General features: G+C 40.7%; 1 protein-coding gene across 2 annotated transcripts in view; it reads right to left on the bottom strand.

Annotated features, from left to right (window-relative positions):
• Positions 1-22,727, bottom strand: part of PRKAG2 (protein kinase AMP-activated non-catalytic subunit gamma 2) — a 222,529-nt gene that overhangs the window by 163,202 nt on the left and 36,600 nt on the right. The window contains exon 1 of one of the 2 annotated variants that reach the window (XM_074869142.1): positions 4,525-4,665. The exons of the other annotated variant lie outside the window; for it this stretch is intronic. Within the exon in view, the coding sequence (XP_074725243.1) occupies positions 4,525-4,605 (81 nt within the window). The 5' untranslated portion in view covers positions 4,606-4,665. Of the gene's footprint in view, positions 1-4,524; positions 4,666-22,727 lie in introns of those variants that run through there. 2 annotated transcript variants of the gene reach the window in all.

Genomic DNA, 22,727 nt, shown 5'->3' with positions numbered 1-22,727 from the left:
AAAGCTCAAATTCTCAGAGATAATCTAGAAAACATTATCACATTCATAGTACAGTACTGTGACCTAAATCCAGATTGTGTGTCCTTCAGGTCCCACCCTTGGCTTTGAGCTAGGAGATGCTGAGATTTGGTACCATTATTATTTTTTCCAGTTAGCAGTGCCATGCAATACTAATAAATTACATTACATTTTTCATCCTGTGGGAATCCAGACTGCTTTACAAACTGCATATCCAGTCCAGAATTGCTTCACGGATGGACTTAAGTGATGAGACTTTCATTGCCTGCTCTGGCTTTCTGGTTTACCTCTGGGAAGGCATCAAGGACAGGATATCTGTCACCTAACTTCAGCTATCTAAAACACTAGTCATCTACCCCACACTTTTTGTCCAGCCTAGAGAGCTGGGAAAAACCAGCATCTCCAATGGGCAATTTGTTCCTATTACCCTGGTATGGGAGAGGCTGGACAACTTGCTTAAACTTTGGATGATTCAACATAGGACAGATGAACCCTGCCTCTTACCTCTCCCTCTTTACTGCCTATAAAATAGGAACAAAATCACTTATTTTCCTTTTTTTCCTCTATTCAGAAACCAAGCTGTCCAGACAAGGGATTGTGTCTTACTATGGGCATGTCTACATGGCAATTGCAAGCGTGGTTTACACCAGCTCACTTTCACTCAGCTCCACACAGCACTGATAAAAGTGTAGTCATGACAACACATGGGTTAGTGTAGGCTGCAAAATCCCCACGGGAGGCTGAGTAAATACTCTGGCAATTTAGCTCACTTCAAGCATCTCACTCCTGCCGTTGTACAGCTGTCAGGACTCAGCCGGGCTAATTTAAGCCCAGCTTCAATCACATCTTTGCTGGCAGTCTAGACACACTATAGGCATCCATACAATGGGTAGCACAATGAGGTCCTAAACTCTGTTGGCATTTCTAAGTGTTACTAAGATGTACATTTTCTTTACACAGCTTTGGCTGCTGTGTAGAAAACAGGGTCAACTCTTTGACAGGGTGAGCACCCATTGGAGTGAAAAATGAAGGAGCCACTGTGTCCAATTGAAACAACTGGAATTTAAATTTTAATAAAACAGGCCAGCTATACAACCTCTAAGAAAAGATGTTTGTTAGGAAAATTGGCATGATCTAATGGAAATGTCCAAAGGATAGTATCTCACACTTCCAGGCCCCCTCACACCAATCCCTGACCACTTGTTAAGGCTGTCTCATGGGATGTGCTTCAAAAAACACCACAGCTCTGCTTGGAAAAAGGTGTTAGAAGACACCAATGACCATCTCTGGAAGAAAGACGGATAAAATATTTACGCATCTGGAAAATCTTGTGAACAATGAAACAAATGGAAGAACACAACAAAGGGATTACTCACTCTCACTTGAAATAGCCAACACTGAAAATGAGTTTTCGCAGTGGGTCCAGTTTGGAAATAATCCTCATATGGAAAGGGAAGGACAGAAATGACACACGCTGAGGTTTTTTTTTCTAATTACTGTACATGCAATGCTAAAATTTTAAGGCAGATATTTCTCCAAATAAACTGCAGGCTTCTTTCAAGGGCTATGGCTTTCATTGGTACCATTGGTATAATTTTTTCCAGAAATTGTTCCTAGTTTAGATCCAGTGCAGGGAAAAAAAACCTTAAAAATGAGCCATGTTCACTTCTGGCTCCTTTAGTAAGAGTCTTCTTATTTTAACCATCTTATTCTTCATGTGTCCATTTAAGCATCACCATTACAGCGGACCTATCTGAACATGCTGTGAAGAAAAGACAAGTGATCACACATTCAAGTAAATCCAACCGAAAACTTAAGCTTGATATCTACATATATATGTTGCCAAAAGTAACTTCTGCCCTATGCAATGGTTTTGAAGCCCAGCAGACATTGGTGAGCCGAAACAGGCAAATCTGCACTTGACTTGGCTGGCAGTTTGTGCATCACAATGTGTCAAGAAGCATTTGATCCTGCTCAGAGAGTGTGGGAAACATTTCCAAGTTAGTGGGACACCCTGGACATGGTGACAGATGGGCAGAGTACAAGCCTGGCGCGGGAGAGGCCATTTTATAACTGGCTGTTGCTTCAAGCCATGTGCCAGACAGTCCAAACCCATTTGTCACAAAAATAAAGTTCACACTGGAATTACCAAACCAAGGCGCAAGGAGAGCCTCTGCCTGTGGCTCACCCTGATATGGACACCCGCCCCGCCAAGAAGCATTACCAAAAACCTCCCACAAAACAAACAAGCACCCAAGCAGGAAACAAAACTAAGCAAAAGACAACCAAACCAATTATTTTTTTTCCTCAAGGTGAATTAAATCCACAAGCAGGAAATTTTCATTCAGAATAGCGTTTTTTATTCTTGCTTTGCTTTTTATGTTTATTTTCATAGAAAAATACTGATTTTTTCCTCACTACCAAAAATTAAGTTCATGCAAGTAATATGGCCCTGAAAAATTATTGGTTATCTTTTTCTTATCAAGAATGTTAATTTCTATCTATATGTATTAAATAGCTGTGCAACTATTAGTATGCATTTAAACCTAAGTTTTATTAACATTTATTTTGAGCTCTATTAGGAATGGAAATTGGACTTAGAACTGCAAACAGGCACTAGAAGTCATTAAATACTTATTAGAAAAGCGTCTCTTACATCAGAGCAAGAGGATAAGTTTATCAAAATATATATCAGTTCTAAAAGCAAAAGCATTAGCACCTACAGTGAGAAACAGAAACAGACTTCACTGGTGACTATGTCCTCACAGATGTAGTTGCTCTAGAGCTCATCTCACAGGGCATCATTTTTTTCACATGCATATAAAACATGCTCTCATGTAGGAGAATATGTATGGCAAGCATATATAATCATATAATGTGTGTATACAGACATGATAACAAGCTCTTATAGCTTTTAAACTGACATTTCTTTTACATTTAAGATGGTTAAGTATTTCTTGGCTTCAAATCACCTACTTGGGTGGCCAAACATGTTGAAATGACACTGGAATTTTCTCCTCCTGATGGAAAACCAGTGGCTGCTGCCTGAAGCAAACTCTGGCTACAGGTGATTTCCACCAACTCTGTGATTTGCTTTTAAAGGGTTGCATCAATATTGTTTTTAATTCTAACTTCTTCTTGATGAGTGTCAGACATCCTACTACAGATTGACGGGGTGGGGTTTGGGGGGGTGGGTTTTGGTGTTTATTTCAAACTGCATCATTTTTCAAAATAAATATATTTTTATACCACTCCCAGTAATAAAAATGGACTAAATTGAAGTGCAAGTCTTCTTTTAATGGGTCTTCCATTGCCTCCCTTTGAATCAAGGGTTTGCCCCCTGTCAGCAGGATCCGTTTCATCCTCCTGCCCATTGTTCCCTCTTCTGACAGATGCTCCTGCCTCCCAGACTCCTAATTTTGGCAACTTCAGGTTTCTCTCACTCCCCAGGGCTGCTTGAAGTCAGTGCAGCCTCTGCTTTCCAGCCTCTCCTAGACTCCCGACTCTTCAGCCCAGGCGGGGGATAGAGCTGAGGGTGAAATCTCTTCCCCAAAGGCAGATACCCTAATATCTCCTGTGGCCTGTAACAGCAGCTAAACCACAGTGACCAACAAGCAGAACATGCAAGATGCTGGCAAAATACCCTGCATCTTATATTCAAATAAATTTCAGTTGCTATTCACCAAACCCCTCCCATCACCCCACTAACAGAGCACCTTTAAGCTCTCCAAGGCTTCAGGTCTGATCCCAGGAAAGAGTCAGCCTCGTTGTTATCGGACATTCATTATCTCACAGGTCCATTAACTGCAATGCAAATTGCATGTGCACAGCATTAATTCTGGTAGCGGAAAGGGAAAAATGCAAGAAGAATGCATGAAGCCTGTAATACACCTCTTTATCCTGACAGATCTCATCAAATATCAAATTAAAATCAATAAGCAGAACAGGAGTTACTGAAAACCTGTGATTTGGGGTTTGCAATGACTAGCCACATTAGTTGCCCAGCAGTTCAGGCTGCTCTGAGATGAGCAGTATAAGAAAACAGGCATTGCAGGATGCAGAGACCAGATGGTTTTAGGCTGAAATTAAATAAACACCCCCCAAAAGATAATCTCTCTTTCCAAAACACTAAGGAAAAGTTATGCAAGGAAAAAAAAACCCAAACCCAAGCTACATTCTTTAACTAGATAAAAGAACATTTTGTTCAGTCTTGGAGTATCTTTTGTAATTAAATGCTCTGAAAAGAGGACAACAGCCCTGTGCCAGCCATGCATACAAAAGAGACAAAACACCGTGGAAAAATAAACCAAAATACCCGAGAATCATGCATTTCTTACACAGCCTGAAGAATGCCTGCCTCTCGGCAGAGTCCTGCAGTGCACTCGGGCGTCCACCTAAATGAATGCAAAACCTATTCTCCCTGCTAAGATAAATACATTTTTAAAAAAATAAAAAATAATCACATCCAAAGAAACCAACAGACATTTGAGCCCTGTTCTGACTTACAGCTCTGAAAAATCCTGCAGTCTGGCTGGAAACGTCCATTGAAGAACTGCATTCAAAGCTTTTCCCTAAAGGCAAGCGCATTTAAACATCTCAGGCTCTGCTACTGAAGCCGATGCTGCAACAGATGGGGACCAGGGCTGGGTGTGTTCCTCCTTCCCATCACGGCGCTGCGAGAGGATGGCAGGAGTGGTAGGTAACGCAGGAGAAGGTAGGCGATGGTTTTCGCCCTCGCTGCAGGCTCCCTGCCAAAAATGCTTTAGGCATCGCAGGATTCGATTACACGACTGCAGCAACCTGCCACATTAACTCTGACAGGGGCCAGCGACGCGCACGGATGGTACAAGCAGGTAATTAAGCGCCGTATTGGGTGCATTAGCTAAATGTTGCGGGTACGCCAGGGAAGTTGGAGAGTTCAAATAACCGCAGACGTTTTTAATGGGATCAGAAGAAAAAGGGATCCTGTTTTCAATAGCAGAAGTTTCAGGTAACTGAGGCTGCCTCTGCGTAAGTACCTAATACTTGGGGGAAGGCAGCACAGAGCAGCAGATGCATTTTCAACTGCTGGAGTATCTGCTGCACCGTAACAGCCCTATTCCCCGTTTAACCACAAGTCCACTTTGTAGCTGTACAAAAGTCACAGTATGTCTCTGGGCTTCAGTTTTCCCATCTGCAGCATGAACAGGGGAAGACTTAATTGACTTTGTCATTTATTATAAAAACCTCACTGGGAAAATTACAGTGTCCAAGTGCAAAGTGTAACATTACCATTAAAAATAAAGATAATAGCAGAGATGTCGAAAGAGTATCACATGAGCGAGTGCTAGCACAGCAATGCAAACTCTCCCAGTAGGAGCTGAGGGATGGTGGGGATCTGAGTTTTCTTCTTCATCAAGAATTATTTGACAAATCCCTCTTTTTAATCACATCCAGCTTTGATTATTCCACTAACCAATCTCACAGTGTCCTTTACTGGCAAAGAAATTACCCCCCAGATCATAGGGCCATATCCTTGGCCAAGACGCCATCAAAGGCTACCACAGATGAGGTCACCTTTGGTAGAACAAAGCTAACATGAAGGCAAAAGGCAGAAAGATCATCTCTGCAGCTTCCAATATTTTAACAAACTGTAACTCGTGCAATGAACTGACACCTCTCTGGAGAAACAGGTGGCCAGATCCTGAGCCATGAAGCATTGCCAATCCTTTCTTGGCCATTTCAAAATAACATTTGTGATGGTGTATTTAAATACTCTCTAACATGGAGGGTTTGCTTTTAATTAATGGTTACTGGTCACTAAATCACTACAGTGAGGTGGGCTTGGCTTATGCATCACTTTCAATCTATTCATGCTATTTTTCACAGGATCCTGCACCCTTTTGCAACTGGGTGAAACAAATACTGCCCTTAATTCTGTATAAATCATGTAATGAATGTCACTGAAGCCAGGGAGGAGTTTTTCTTCAGCAGCAACAGAGGTGAGGTCCAGCTGATGCTCCTCATGTGCCAGGCAGAGAGCATGTCCTAAGAAATGGCCAAGACTCTCCCTTCCCTCAGCATGCTAACTGCATCTGATAAAACATGTCCCTTCGGAGCAAAAAGCTGAAAATGGTACATACTGTTCACTCGCAAATGGCAGCTATTACTCAAACTATTTTAAGACAAGCTCAGTGGCAGCCCTTTTTAACACAGAAATGAACAAATACTTAGCATTTTGCAGGTTTTTCCCCCAGCTAAATTAACATCTATGCATGCAGAATATACAAATAATTTAGGAAAATAAACAAGCTTCCTCTTAAATTCATTTCAGGGGTACCAGAGAAACCAGTCAACCAGCTGGAGCGAGCAGCTCTCCATGTGTCTCTTGTGTCTCTCCTACTTGAGCTGTAGGAGAAAGGAAGGTATCTGTGGCTGACCTAGAGAGGGCAAAAGGGAAGACTGGATTTGTCTTGGAATAAAAGAGGTTCTCCTACAAGCCAAACTGTAAAGCAAGGTTCAGCTCAAATGCTTCCCTGTATAGCTAACTTAAAAGGATTATTCTGATTAGAGATCAGATCAAATACAAGGGGTATTAATGGCCAAGAAAATGTTCCATATCCCTAAATCATCCCTTTCAAATCACTTACAAGGCTCAGTTTGATGTAGCCAATTTCAAGAATCACCCAGACCTATTAAGGTGGATTTTTAAAAAATTAATCTTCAAAATGGGGTCTGGTCTCAAAGTCTGATTTGGCACAAATTCTATCCCGAGAACATGCCTTTTCTTCCCCACCTTTGGATAAGGAGTACCAAGCAAGAGAAACAGATTGCACAACTACATCTCAGATAAGCAGAACAGTTAATGGTTTAGATACCATTTCATAAATATTTGCTGAACTAATTTTTGGTTTCTGTCCAGTTTCTGACATCCATGAAAAACACTGAATAATGTGTCATTTTCTTTCATCCTTCTGGGATGAAAAATAGGCAGAGGGGTTTTACTGTTATAATTTCTTACCATTATTTAATGACTGCTCACATTTACATTGATGTGTCCTGCCAAAGAAGCCCAAGCTATTCTTGAATCTACAGGCCTGAGGTGTCAAAATCACATTTATATAAATATTTATTTCTTTATTAATTAATGAAAACCTCTCTTATGACTGAAATATTCCCTGTTCAAATACCTGTGCTCAGATGTGTATGGCTAGGCATCTAGTGAAGATTTGAGAAAAAGCAACCTGATTTCTGAAAAATACCTGGTTTCAAATTGAGATTTCAAGTGCAAGTGCTCTGATCAGAGATGCTGAGGCTCAGGGCTGAAATGCAGCAACCTCAGGGACAAAAAGCAGCAGTGAGTTAGTGTACAACATGTTGCACAAGATGGTATGCAACATGAGAAATCACCCAAATAAAGTAATTAAATTATGTTTTAAACCATACCTTATTGACAAGTTCTAGGAGTCTGTATGAATAGGGATCCAAAATGTCATTTCTTTATATGTTAAGGACAATGTATAAGCCTCCAGAAAACACTTTATATAATCAACATCCCATGCAAATAAATTTTTCAGATTTAAAATTTTTTTTCAAATTCTTAGGTTTTGGCATTTCAAGCTCAGCAGTCGTTATTCATTTTGTAAATACATGTCTTTAAGAAAGATTTTGTTTTGGAGCACTTCTAGATCACTCACATATTTGGATTGACAGAACACTCACTTATGGTCCAAAGACCAAACTATGAGGAAAGCAGATTCATAACTATCACATTTTCACCAGTGTAAAGCTACAAAATTACTTGCCCAACTGAAACAGAGTCAGTGTTGTACCAGATGTTTCTTGTTTTTCTATTTGAAGAGTTTAACGATTCTGGTTTGCAAAAATTCAGAGCCAGACCCTCAATCAGATCCTGTTGCACACAATTCCTGCACAATTCCCTCGAGCTGTTCCAAAACACCAACTCTACTTCATCTTTTTGGTCCAAGTACTAGCCTAAAGTATCATAAATTTCAAACTGGCAGTAGAGCAACCTTCCACAAGTTCCCAGAGGAGGCTGAAAATGCCTGGCTATTGGTTGGTGTTATTTATATTCTATAATTTTCCACAAAGGTCTGGTGGTTTTGTAAGTACTACATAAATTAGATGAGTTCATAGAGCCTGCTTCCATTATAGTTTCCTCATTCTTACTAGGCAAGCAGTCCCTTCAAATCAATGGAGCTACTGTCTGTGAAGATACCACTTAGAAACACAGCAGCATATAGCAATTATCGAAGCACACGGTGAGCCAGAGCTCTGCATGGCAGGGCAGGGTTTTTGTTCAATGCATAATTAAGAAAGATTTTTCATATTTTTACAAGGAATGCAGTGGTCATATTCATGGTTTCCCTATCCCTGCTCCTACTGAGCACAGGGAGCAGCAACCAAAAGTGACACACAATACAGATGTGCACCACAGCAGCCTGCAGCCAAGAAGCCAACACACTTGGGGGATGCTCAGGTGAGAGAAGCAACTCTGTGAAGGGCAGAAAAAGCCACAGCAGCAGTTGGGAGACCAAGGGAAGGATTAAACAGGGAGAGAAAATCCCTCAACTGCACCATAAACTACACCAGCTCTTAGTAGGACAACCAAAGTAGCCTCTCAAGAGTGGATGTTTGGCAAAGGGCAGCTGTGATCTGCAAGTGTTGGAAAAGGAAGTACAAGAAAAGAAAGAATTAAGCCCCAAAAATAAGAGGTAGGGATGAACTGTGGAGTCCATCCCCTCAAATCAAGCAAAATTTGAAATCAGGGTGGCAGAGATAGTACAAAATGAAAAGAGAGAGGAGCAGAGAAAAATATCCCATAAAAAACAAAATTCACAGCCTATTCCTTTCTTCAGCTCAAATAGTCATAGTTTTTTCTTTGCAATTTTTCAGCATGATCTACCAAGCAATGAACTGAATCACTGGGATTCCTGACTCACTGTTGACAAGCCAGAAGGAGAGCATCCACGAGAGAAACACCAAACCCCAGTGAGTAAGTGCCCATCTCTCCCGGGGGAGGGAGCACCCGCAAGCCTCTGCAATGAAGGTGGATCACACCACGCCAGAGATGCCTCAACCAGCTCAGGTACCAAAACCAGGATAGCTGCGTGCTTGAATTAATACATCTAGTTCTTCAGCAGGACTAAAGCAGAAGGTTTTTTTCTCTGTATCTACATATATACACAAATGCAAATGATATTGAAATGATGAGGTGTTCATACAATGACAGTATTGGAGACTGCACAATAGCAACCTTGTGCCCTGCTCTGCACTGACCCTTCCCACCGCCTTTCCCACCTTGTCCCTCTGTCTACAGCTACACAGATGGACAGATGCAGCCTCTTTCCTGTATCACAGTGGGGAGGAGGAAGAGGCTGGAGACACTCCTGGAGACATGCTGGTGCAGAGCTCTGCTGTGTCTGGGGTCAGCAGAGGTCTCTGAGCAATAGTGAAGAATTATGAGGGTTGGGCTAGGACATGGTGTTCAATAACTCACAGAGTGAAAGACTGACACATTGGACTGTAATCCTCTACGATGGGGGTGAAGTCCCTCAGAGATGTCTTGATCTCCAAGGACAAATAAATCAGAGAGTAAAATTAATGTCAGAAACTTGGTGGTCCCTCATTCAGCCTTGCCTGAGGCATTCAGAGGGGCTGTGACACTGGTATTAACAACGCTCTGGGAGGTTTTAAATCAGAATTGTGCAAAATTCAAGGGTAGCGATCAGTGACTCAGTATGACCTGAATTACACCCTGCAGGCCAGCTCAGAATGCCCAGCGCTTTCCTTCTCTAACAAAGGCACTGAATTTTAAAAGTTCTGAAAGACAGGAGACAGCTCTTACCCTGCTTCTAGCATACCCCTTAAGGTCTTGGCTGAGGAACACCCTTTGTGGGACAGAAATAGTCCCAAAAGACAACAGAAGAATGATACTGCAGCATCTAGAAATAGGAGAAAACCACATGGGAGTAGGAACTGGTGGGATAAAAGTAAGAGCTCCAACCACAGGCTTCAGCATAAAATCCCTGTATGTCTGTGTGCATACCCAAGACTCTTTATTAGGATCTATGAAAATATGTACTCTGCAATATGATTTTTCAGCTTCACTGGTCCCAGAGTGAGACCTCTAAGGACCAGCACTTCCATGAGGACACAGCAACAGCAGCATGGATGAATGGAGATGCCTGAGCTCTGCTGCTACCTCCTTCATCCCTCTGCCTTTGGGTTGCTTCGGGCTCTTTCCCTTGGCAATGTGCACTGCTCTTGGGGGCTGTGGCAGCAATGGGGATGGGGAGTCAGTGCCAAAAAAAACAGGGGAATGGGGTGGAACAATGAGCCAGCAAGGAGAAAAAGGTAATGATAATTAGCTCCACATAAAACCAGCCACACCTGAACTGTCTATGATATTTTAAGCCTGCCTTAGAGTTGGTAGCGGAGTACATATAATGCTACAGCACATCTGCAGCTCTCTGGAGAGCACTAATTATTTACCCAAAAGAAAATATCTCACTACAATAACATCATAGCACAAGTATCCAGGAAGTAAGATGCTCTTGCACACTGCACAGCACATTTTATTTTCTTTGAACCTCATGACCATTTGTCACCCTGAGGACTCAGTTGTGCTGGATTTTATTTAATCTGAGTTGTCCCTGTGACTCCAGGGCACAGGTAAATTACCCACGTACTCATACCTTTGCACAGCCTGGCTAGGGATGGTATGTTCTTCATGTTAGGGATTCTGGGTTTTCTAAGGCACTATGTGCATGTAGCAACATTGCTACATGTAGGTTTAAAGTATGCAATAAATAGTAACCATTAACTCTGAATTGAAGCAAGAGCCCACCTAGAAAAAGATAAAGTGGCTGCCTACATACAGTAATGAGCAGTTAAAATGTCATCAAAGGTTTAAAAGCTGAAGTGCAAAGATTTCTGATGGTATCAACCTGCTGCTGAAAAAAAATGGAAGTAACAGCACCCCGCAGCATTTAAAGTAGGTCAGCATTGCCAGAAAAGCAATACTTTTAAATAAATATATTGCAATGCACAAACCTGACACAGAGTCACAAATTCACCATAAAGAATGTGGTAAACTTATTTGTCAGCTTAATGAAAATAAAGTAAACCAGATTATTCACCAATTTTCATTTAGAGACATGCAGCAGTTGGGGGCTGAATGTAATGGCTACAAGCAACATGGACATTTGTAGATTGGCATGAACATGTTAGGAATAGTTACATCCACAATATTATGCTAGTTCCTATCAGAAAGAGCAGTCTTTTACACTTTTAGGCTGTAACTACACATGATTGCAGGGATTTTTGGAATACAGATGGACCATTTACCCGAGAGCCAGGCTGTTTCATCTGCTGCCACAACACCTGCGGGTTGCCCAGCTCTCGGGGAAGGACGCTCCAGCATGGGCTGGGGCTGTTGGCAGAGCAGCCACAGGGGAAAGGGCGGGTGGTCAGGGCACCCGGCTCCCCTCCGCTGATGCTGGAGATCAGGGATCTCTCATGAGAGCCATGTTCCCTCCCCAAAAGGATGCAAGATGCTTGGCGGCAAAGTACTGCTGTTCTATTGTGGCATCCACTAGCACACTGGAAGCCATGTGGTAACAAGCTCTGAAATAGATGCCATTTATGATAAAAGTTCAGTGTTTATTTAAGAGGCAGAAGCTTGCAAATAGCAATTCTGGATATAGGATGCAGCTGGTGAGTGTGAAGTTATTTTAAGATTAAATGTTTGATTTTTACCACAGGGACTTATTTACAAAAAATAAAATAAAAAAACCCAAATAAGAGCACACATTGAGTTTAGGTTTTACTTCCTAATTTTGCCATGTCAATAATAATTTAAAATAATCTACCCACACCAGAAAGAAAAGTGTGCTCTCGAAGTCTCTGACCACAGGCAACAGCACTTTAAATACATCCTAGAAACAAAATTTGCCTAAAGAAAAGTGAACACAATTTGATTTTAAAAAACCCAACAAATAAACAACGAACAAAATTTTAAAAATCAAATACAAGTACAAATTATTATTGCTGAAGAAAAGCTTATGTCCATTTCTTTAGTATTCTGGTTTTAGTTGGGTTTAGTTTGGTTTTTCTTGGGTTTTGTTTGTTTGTTTTAAAGGTAAGACAGCATTGCACATAAAACAATCATTAAGGCATATATATTAAAAAAAGGGTTTTTTTCACTTAAAAGTTCATGAAATAATTTAAAGGGGGAGGTTTTTTAAAGGCTGTAGCCTTTACACCCTACAAAGAAAAGGGTGTAAACTGCCACAGGATTCATCTTACTCATACCCTGATCCTGATCAATGGGAGTAATGTGTGTGAATATATATACCTATCTGAAAATATACACATATAAATAGATACAGATACATATATAAAAGCTAGTGTTGCATGTGAATATTTTTAAGTCCTCCCACCTCTCACGGTCCACACTCCCTATTACATCTGTATTTTCAGTGATGAAAGATGGCTTTGTGGTTGAGGCTTGTAGGATATTCATGCTCTATTCCCAGCTACCACTTTGGCAAGCCACGAAGGCTGAAGCCTGCAGAACACTGACAGGTCTCTCTTCTCGATCAGATTTTGTCTAGGTTTGTTTAAGAATAGTTCAATTTTGTTTTATTTTTAACATACTTAACTGAAATATTTTTTTTAACTTCGTACATGTGACACAATTGGCCTAAACCCACAAATAAAACAGCAGTAATAGCTACAACCCACAAACAAAGCATCACTTGTTTGGTACCTCACACTGAAGTCCTCTTCCACAGACACCTGGGCTTCCAGGCATGCCCTAAATGTCCCAGTCTCAACTGGGGGCAGCACCACAAGCCCCAGACCTGACACATTCAGCACACTGGCCCAAAACATTATTGTGCTGGCAGGGCTCAATTCAACAAACATTACTGAGCTCCTCTGCCGGTTCTAACCCCGTCCTCCTATCTAAGGAAGGGACACACCATGATATTAATAATTGTACTCTCAGTGTCTTCTTGGGAAGCTGAGCCTATGTGTGAAGAAGAAGAAAATGCGACAGCAAAACCTTTCAAATTAGCAGAGGCACAGAAGCTGGCAGGGTACCAGCAGCATTTCCAATCCATTGGTTTCATAGCCAGGCTGTCTAGTTGTGAAGTTTCCCTTTGAAATTCCTTTTTAGCATTCTCGTTAATTATTTATCACTTATTGTATACTGCACCAAATTTGGGATATCTCTACCAGCTTATGTGAACTGACAAATAACCTACCAACATTACTGAGTTGTCTCGTGCTTTCATTTTTTGCTCACAAGGGCTTCTGTCTTTCAAGCTTCACCATTTCTGATTTACTACTCAACAGCTACTGCTCATATCTACAGACATAATCCAGTCAACCTACCTGATTATTTTATGGGCATCTCCCTGGCATTTTAATTCTCCCAGCATAGCATTTGTGATTACAAGGTGTGCCAACATTAAAATTCCACCAAGAACATTCATCTGAGATTCATTTCCAGCTGCACCTCACTTTAGTAAAATCAAGCAGTACAGCTAAAGCACCAGTCCTGAAGAAAACCAGAAGTCAGCAGAGATGTTGCACTTCCATATCTATCATCCCATCTAACCAAAAAACATAATTTTGCTGCAAAAATACTGAAGGCTATTATGTCCTATAATTTAAAAGATTAACCAATTTGTTCAACATTCCCCAAGTCATAGAATAGGCCAAGTTGGAAGATCAAGGTTGGACCCTGAAAGATCATCTGGTCCAACCTTTCATGGGAAGGGGAGCCTAGATGAGATGATCTAGCACCCTGTCCAATAGATCTTGAAAACCTCCTGGCCAGACCATTTCCATACCTCAAAATACCACTTCGTTATACTGTGTCTGTTTTAATCACTATGTTACAGCGCTGTGTTGGATAATATATGTCTTAAAAGCTTGCTGAGCCTACAGAAATTACCCTGCAAGCGCCCAACCGCTTTCCTCCAGCTGTCAGCACTAGATTAGCTTCTGAACAGGAACAAGTCCCATAAACAGCAGGATCATCTGTTTTGAAGGTTGGAGACCAAAATCTTGTTTCTTGAGCAACATTCAGTAATTTAAAGCATATTCTTATGTGTTTGATAAAATGTTTTTTCCTTCCTTTTCTAGTAATTATGAATCTGTACAGATTTTCCAACATGAGCAGGCAGCTGGTGGTGTGGATGGAGGTCCCAGTCCCAATCTCTAAGCTGATTCCCCACGTGGTCCTGGACAAGAGTGTGCTTCAGTCTGGCAGGTCTTATTTACTTCCATTGATTTATCAGAAAGAATCACTTCTCCACACCAGGCTGTGCAGCCACTTTTGCCAAATGCAGGAGTATCAATTTAGAACAAGAAGGCATGACCACGACTCTTATTTGTGTTCATCATGAAAAGGAAAAATCATTAATAGCTGTTCTCATAATGTTTCTGTATATGGGGTCTTTTTCCTCACCTCTCTTGTTTCTCCCCTCCTGGTTGTTCTTTGCTGCTTCTTTAGACAATATTCAGACATACCACCCTTTTACAGATCACTATACAGTAACATGTATTGTTTAGTGTGATTATAGCAATATCAGTAAAGATAATATGGCATTAAACAGGCAGCATCAGAAAACCTAAGGGAGCATTTGGCCAGGACAACAGGAGTAAATATGACAAACAGCACCTTTGGATCTTGATCAACAAACAAATAGTGGTTGAGGGCTATGCAAACCACTCCAGAAAGTCTTTCAACCTTGCCCTTGCTGTGGAATACCTCTGCAGTGCTCCTGCCAAAGATAATCATCCCCTACGGTTCATTAACATATTCTGAAAGAGAATTTGATTCACTTTAGAATATGTTAATTACTATATGTATGTATTATTAGCGGCATTTTTTTCAAGAGTGCACAAGGTGTTAGCTATTTTGGAAGAAAAATTAAAGGAGGAATCACAGCTACAAAATACTCCTGAATTTTCCCCTCCTAGCACTTGAAATGAAAACATTATGAGTATGACATAATATACCAGTTATAATGTCCTGAAACAGAATAAACATTTCCATCCACATACAGCTTGAGATACTTGTTTCTCCAGGGCCACTACCTCTCTTCTTGATTGCAAAGCAGCTTTTGAAAACAAACTTCCCAGTCCCTCAGCCTTCCACTCTAATGCTCCTGAAATAACCGTGTTTAACAGGTTGCAGGAGGTCCTCAGGGACCTCCTGCTGAAACTCTGACAGCACACAGGCATGTGTAATAAATTGTCTTCCACCTCAGCTAAAGCTTTTTTATGCAAGGTTTTTCTCTACAGAATTCATTCCTTGGTGTTAGAGCCTGATTACCTCTCTTAGGACCCTCAGTACAGATTTCTGCTGAAATTTTATCAGCAGACACTATTTCTGGGAAAGAAATAAGAGAAATATCTCTAACTTGAACTTTGCAACATAATCTTTCATTGCTTTTGGAAGCTAGACTGTGAAGTCACATCTTTGTGTAATACAGTGACAACATCTCAAGCATCAGTAGATACAGAGACATTCTGGTTTATTTTCCCTAGGGCAGGAGGAAGGAAAGCAGAAAGGAACTGAGAGAAGAAAATTAGACCCCTATAATTGCCTAGAAAACACCATTTCACATGCTAGATTTCAAGGTCATGGAAGGAAGTGACCACTGACTGGGACTATATTTAAATGTAATATGAAGCTTAATACTGTGCTTATTTTTAGGCAAGAATTACTACTCTTCTCCTTTCTTCTCTACCAACTTGTTCCTAACAGGCATCCTGTCCAAAGAGTGATCCAGGGCAACTTCTAACATTTAACACAGGAGTGCAGTACAGTGCTATATGGCCATCTACAGGAACATCAAGGTCTATCATTTTTACCTACCACCATAGAGATATTAGCAGTGCATTTCCAAGGTGGAATTTCTTTCCCCAGGGCCAAGTCCAACATCTACTCCAGTCAGTGATGATTCAAGTATCGTGTCACACTCTAGACTACATCCCAGCTGACAGCCAGCCCAGACAGTATCCCCAAAAATCTCTCAGCCTTTACCTAATCTGTGATAATTTTAGTTGTGGTCTTCCAAGCCATGGCTTGCCCAGACAAGTGATTCAGAGCCGTCTAGGGAAAACTGAACATCAGCAACATCCACTAATTTATTACATGGCTAACCTTTTTCCTCAATCCACTTCTCACTTCAATTTTACAAAAACGAATAGGTTTATCTAACTTAGTGCTAGAGTTTAAGGATCATGTACTGAAAGGACAAATGTTATATTCCCGCATGGACAGAATATTGGATCACTGGGAGAAGAAGAGGTGATTCACACGCTCAAGGTTAAAACAAATTAAGAGGTTTGGGACAGAAGGGATTTCCTCTTCTTCCTTCCTGCCCCAATGTGAAAGTGTTCTGTTTGGTTGTTTTTAATCTTTTTAATGTGTGGTCCCTTTTTCAGGGCCACCTGGGAAAGTTATCTAACAAATTCTTCCTGCTGGGAAAGTAAATTTCAAAGTAAAAAGCTGGTAGCACTCTTGATTACTTCAGCCCCTTTCCTGTAGCACATTATGGTGGTGGCTTTAGGTTTTCATGACAGGTCTAAGCCTTGCTATTGGAAGCTGTGAAATGTGCTGTGGACTGTTGTGTGTGTCTCTGTGTATAGGATATAATAAATGTTCTGCAGGTCCTTCTAGCATCAAACCTTTGGAGATGGCCAGTACCAATGCTGACAGACGAGCACCTCTTAGAACTGGAGTCAGTCACATTGAACAAGAAGCAAGCACAGCACTTCAGGGATATATCTTCAAGTTTCAATCTCTCACACACATATACACACCCGCAACAATATACTCACTGGCAACAAGTGCCATTGCGCACAGATCTTTTAAGATACTCAATTTGTTGTTCTAAGCAACCGCCAGATCAGCTTGTTCCTCCAGATGCAACCACAAACATTCAGCTGCTTAAAGTAAGCTCTCAGGCCAAATTAATCTCTTTTTTTCATTAAGGAAATGAGGTAACAGGACAATACAGAACAGTCCATAGTGATCTTATCCCACTACTAAATTTCTTCAGTTTATAAAAATCACTGAGAGGCAGTTCCTGTGTCAGCTACTCAGAAAGCTGCACAGCAAGTCAGTGGCTCTAATACCTTACAAAACTAGTTGTAAAGTCATAAACTTGATATATGGCTTCAGCTACACAGCCACATGCTCAAAGCAGGGATTGCATTTGAATGTACTGTTTGGCAATTCCTATTTTAACAACCTGTTTTAAGTTGCCTTAAGCCTTGCCAAACTGTAATGAGAAAGGGAAGAAATTTTCCAAAGCCACATCTGCCCCAAACAGGAACTAGCTGGGAGAACTTCAGGCAAAATATTTAAGCTGTTTCTAAAAAATGTTGCAGAAATATGTCATTTCTGTATAAGAAACAACCATCTGGTGAATTTTAGAGGGAGATTTATATCTCCTTCTTGGTTTGGGTCAAAGAGTTTTGCTTTGGTAGGGCAAACTCCATCAGGCAAACATTTCTGTTCTCTTTACAAAAATGCACCTGAATTCAGCTGCTTTACACAGGGACTTTGACACTTACACTAGACAAGCACTGGCAGCAGTGGGACTGGACAACTGACATCCTCAAAAGAAGAGAAGTCTGGGAGAGAATTTGGACAGACTAGCTAGTAAGCAGCTACACTGTCTGGAAATATCTCTAAAGGAACAAGGGATTGAGAGGTAGAGGACAGAATCTAACACTTGCTGGGCAAGGGGATTGAAATGGAATTCAGACATCCACAGAATGGAAACTGGGATTAATAAGTAGTCATGAGGTAGAGACAGTGCAGAGTGGCTGAAGGCATGGGATGGGAGTGAAAGAGCTTTGTTGGGAATGGGCAGAGAAGTCTGTTCACCATCGCTCACCTTCAAAAAATTAAACAGAATCAATTCCTCCTGAAGAAAGTAAAGATATAGGATTGGGTCATCTGACATTATGGGCAGGAGTCAACTCAGATCAAGACACAGGTGTCTCACCACAGGTGTCTACATATGACCTACTGTTTAAACTCATAGGACAGTAAATGGATATGAAGGGTGGCATTCAGTTGCCTAAACAGAGATCCTTATTGCCATCTGAGACAACAGAGGATAAGACACAGGGCTGACATCTGCCACAGCATCTACACATGACCTACACTCTACAGGAGAACACCAATTTGTCTGGTATCCTTTTGCAGGAAATGTTATTCCTTGTGATTGACATATCCTCTCCAAAGAGAGGACAGAAGTGGTTAGCCCAATGTCAGCATATGTGCTAACAAGAAAGCCAAAGGCCTGGCAGGATACCTTAGCACAACTCCAGTGGTATATTACAGGCTTATACATGGGCACCTTAATGCATCTGTAGAAAAGAAAGAAATTTAAGTTGGACAAGATGCTTATATCTGAATATTTCCTAACTTCTGAGGCACTGACTCTGTAACCTTACCAATATTCTTTCAATTCTTCTTGCATATGCTTATAGAAAGTCTTTATATATTAATTTGGACTGGCATAGTCAGAAGCATCTAATGAAATTCATACAAATCCTCTTTGATTTGTAATAGTCAATAAAACAGCACCATGCATACATAACGCACATCATGTTCTCTACTGATAGGTACCTTTGCCAACTAAAGCAACCCCAGAGCTGGTTTTCCCAACCACTAAAGACAAATATGGTTAAACAAATGGTTTCTGAAAAGCCAACAGCAAGTCAAGATTGCCACTGAGCAAGGCCAGTCTAGCTTTATTTCTCTGCCTCCTGTTTCTCTGTGCTTGAGGAATTCAAACCCACTGAAAACCCTTTATGTAACTCGTGAAGACTGAAGAGGAAGCTCGAAGTACCACGAAAAGGTTAGTGAAGAGAACAACTGGAAACAAATACCTGTTTTGTGCTATGTTAACCATGAACAATTTTTGTTTGAAATTTCAAACATAAGATCAAGCAATTCAGGTCCCAAACCTGATGCGGATATTTGGCAATTGACAATCTGTGTGCAAAAGAATAAAGAAAACCCTACTCTTTGTACTGCTGTTATAGCTGTTTACTTTCTGGCGTGAGTTTGCAGTTCCTGAGATCTTATAATATGTTCTGTAACCACATCGCTGCTAAGGTTTGAGAACTCTACTAGACCTTGGGCCAACAGTTCAACAAACAACTACAAAAGAAGAGTTCAGATCTTCAAAGAGAAAGAGGAAGGAAATCAACTGTCAGCTAGCTTAAAAAAAAAAAAAAAAGAAAGAAAAACAATGCAGATGATTCATTGCTTACTAGTTTACTTCAGAAAGAAAACCCTAAGAGCTTATGAGACTAATCATGAAAGGGAACAGAAGCTTAAATTTTCCCCCTTCAAGGGGACACTGTATCTTTTTCAGCAGGAATGGGCTATGTGGACCTTCATAGAGCCACTAAAGAGCAGTCCATCCCAATCCCTCTCCTGTTGGGTAACCAACAGGCAGTCCCGTCACCCTAAGCGGCATGTATCTGTGCACTTCTTCACATGATCAGACATATCACGCTCACACAATGAGCACCAAAACGACCTCCACACGCAGGTGATCTGACACACCACATATCTAGGCTGAAGAAGCCCTTAAGAAAAGCAGCAGGTTAAACGTTCTGCCAGACTGTATCCAACTGTATTTTTGCCACCATTTCCTTAACCGTGGAAAATACTTGAAACGTTTGATGTTGGTGATCTATGCAAAGCTAGAATAAATCATACATTTCAGAAAACGAGAAGCTAAAAATCTTCAGTGAGAAAGAACCATAGCTGACACATACTCATTAGACAACTGCAAGAGAAAAATGTCATAACATTTGGTTTACTCTGCATATCCTAACCTGGGGATACAGAATTCAGCCAGGACTTACCTCTAAATTTCTCTTTCCATCTCTTGTGATCAGGGAAGTCCCAGACACAGAAATTGAGGTCAAAAAGATCTTTTCTCTATGCTTCCCTTGCTGATCTCAGACAAAGAGGAGGAAGATGAAGCCTGACTGGAAAGCATAGGAGTGAAAAACAGGCACAGAAATATCATAAGAGTCAAAGAGTAAGGGCAAGGTAAGGGGGCAGATCAGCACACAACAGAACAGCATGGAGATACATAAAAAAGAGTGCACATGAATAGAAGCAAGAGAACAGGAGAATACAGAGGGATAGAAAAATGACACTGCAGCTAGGAGAATGTCCATAGGAATGGACAGGAAGTAGAGAAAATATGAGGCAAGATATAGGTGATGGAAAACAAGAGAAGAGTCAGAAACAAGCAGGTCTTTCATTTCACAAATAACAGTTATAGGTTTCTGCTATATGTATCATACAGACAGAAAGGTTAAATCAAAGCCATCTCAGCAACCTCAGCTTTTTAGGTTCAATTTTATAACTGTACATTTCAATAAGAAGTTCACAGCTCCATGCCAGATCCCCTAAGTGGGAATGCACAGATGCCCTTGGAAAAACACCCCACAATATCCCTCAGATGCTAGTGTGTCATCCCCAAACTGTCCTAACATCTAATATATTTTAACTGATCTTGATATTCTGTTGCTCCTTCTTATGACCAAAACTTTCCGATTTGTTGCTTTCACTGAAGGAACAAGGTGAGATAGAAAAACAGCCAACAGCAGAGAGAAGCATGGGACCCCAAGATCAAATCAGGAATCAATTTTCTCTGATTTCTCTTCTCTCTCTTTTTGGTTTTCCTCTCATATTTCAATTGTCTTATAAATCTCTCATGGTTCTTACAAACTTTTAAAAGGTGCATTACAGAACTTTTTTTTTTTTTTTTAAATTTCCTTTCTAGTATTTCTCAATTATTTAAGAAATTGTATTGTTACTTTGCGAACATGTCTCCTCTTCTAGGTTACTCCATTAGCAAGCACATATTTTTTCCCACAGTGGAAAAGCAGATGTCTCCAAGCAGCATCATACAGGATTTTTTTTCAGATATGAAAGAAAGTTATTATATCAGTGATGCCATCCTTGCTATAACCAATAGTGGGTACGTAAACCCGCTTCATCTGGTTATGATGCACTGTGGTTTACTAAATCATGTGACTTTAGGGAGTACTTCATTTTATTTAGCTAATCTATTGATACAGTGCATTCACTTCAGCTAGCTAATTTTGGCAATAACGTATTTATCTGGGTTTCTCATTATCACTTCTTTTGCTCCATCTTCTTTCTGTCCTTTCATCATTTTGTTCTGCCAACTAAGATACATACAAAATACAAAATCTTTAACTTTCATCCTCATTAGGTATCAGTTCCCCACCTCTTAGGCTCACACACTAGTTTCCCATACAGGATACAATTTATCCCATACATATCCTAAAATGCACATATTCCAACATAATTACATCTTTTCTCAGTCTCAGTGTTGTTCCAGTGTAGGTCAAGCCTATGAAGTAAATTTTGTGTTTTGTCCTTCAGGGGCTGAAAGTTAGGATCACCCTGCTTAATTGCAGTCTTTCTCATCACCACCTCTGCTAAAACCTCAAGGTCACAACTCTACTTCTAGAGGACTGTGAGGGGAGAATATGATCAACTGAAGTGTGCTGCTCCCCAGACACAGGTCTATCAAAAGAAAAGCTTTGAAGATAATTGCAACCTGGCCCAACATACCAGTGGGAACACACACAGAGGCATTCCCAAACAAGCACATGTCCCCAGTCTTTCTCTTAGACTGACCTACAGAAAAGCTGAAAGGACACTGGAAGTTTGCACATCCGACTGGACCAAAAAAAGTTACTTAAGCTGGACTCATCTCCAGTTACTGCCTGCCAACAGCACAACAAAACCCTACAGGACTCCCATGCAAGTCATGTGTCAGGCCTTGCCAGTGGCATCCCAGGTGCTCCTGCCTTCAGAGTCTTCTTGGGAACTCCGGGGAGTGCTAGAGCAGTTCTAGGATATCTCCCAGTGATTCTAGGGATTCCTTCTGTATCCTGAAGAAAAACTAACCCAACCAGTTGAATTGGTCCTCACAAAGACATATCCCCATCCACCATTTACTCTGACGTAAACCAACAGAGCAAAACTGTTCAAAAATGACCACATTTATCATTTGCTCCAATAGGTACATGTCAACAGCTATTACAGAAATGCTCTCAGAATTTTCCTGTCTCTTGATGGGTGTTTAAGCCAAACATCCCAGTAAAGTTGTATACAAGAAAAATAAGGCAAACCCCCAATCTTATCATGCATATCCACAAAAACAATCCAAGCTGAGAGAAACACTTCAGGAACCCACAGAATGCTTTTGAGGCATCATTACTGGCCAGAGGTTGAGCAGCTGAGATTTGTACTATTGACTGAAGACATTTCTTGTAAGATTTACAAAAGGATCTATAATTTACTTTATTTTTCTAAGTAGGAATGTAGCAAGAGCACAGGAAAAGGAAAACATGATTGACAGTCCATATATAATTTAATATGTTTCACTTAGGAGATCTCAGAGCACTACAATTAGTGAAAAATAAAATGATTTTTTGTCAAAGACCTATCACCAACTCAACTCACAATAATTGTAGTTTTGGTTGAAAGAGTGCAGGTTTAGTTTAGAGAACACGATTTAATGTTATCCCAAATGATAAGGCTCTTAAGTTAGTGAAAGAGCCAAACCAGCCCAAAAACCCCACAGCAGACCTCCCAATGA

The sequence above is a fragment of the Strix uralensis genome, chromosome 1 (assembly GCF_047716275.1).
Source record: "Strix uralensis isolate ZFMK-TIS-50842 chromosome 1, bStrUra1, whole genome shotgun sequence".
NCBI classification, from domain to species: domain Eukaryota; kingdom Metazoa; phylum Chordata; class Aves; order Strigiformes; family Strigidae; genus Strix; species Strix uralensis.
Note: the sequence above shows the minus strand (reverse complement) of the source record. Positions and strands in the feature narration are given on the sequence as shown.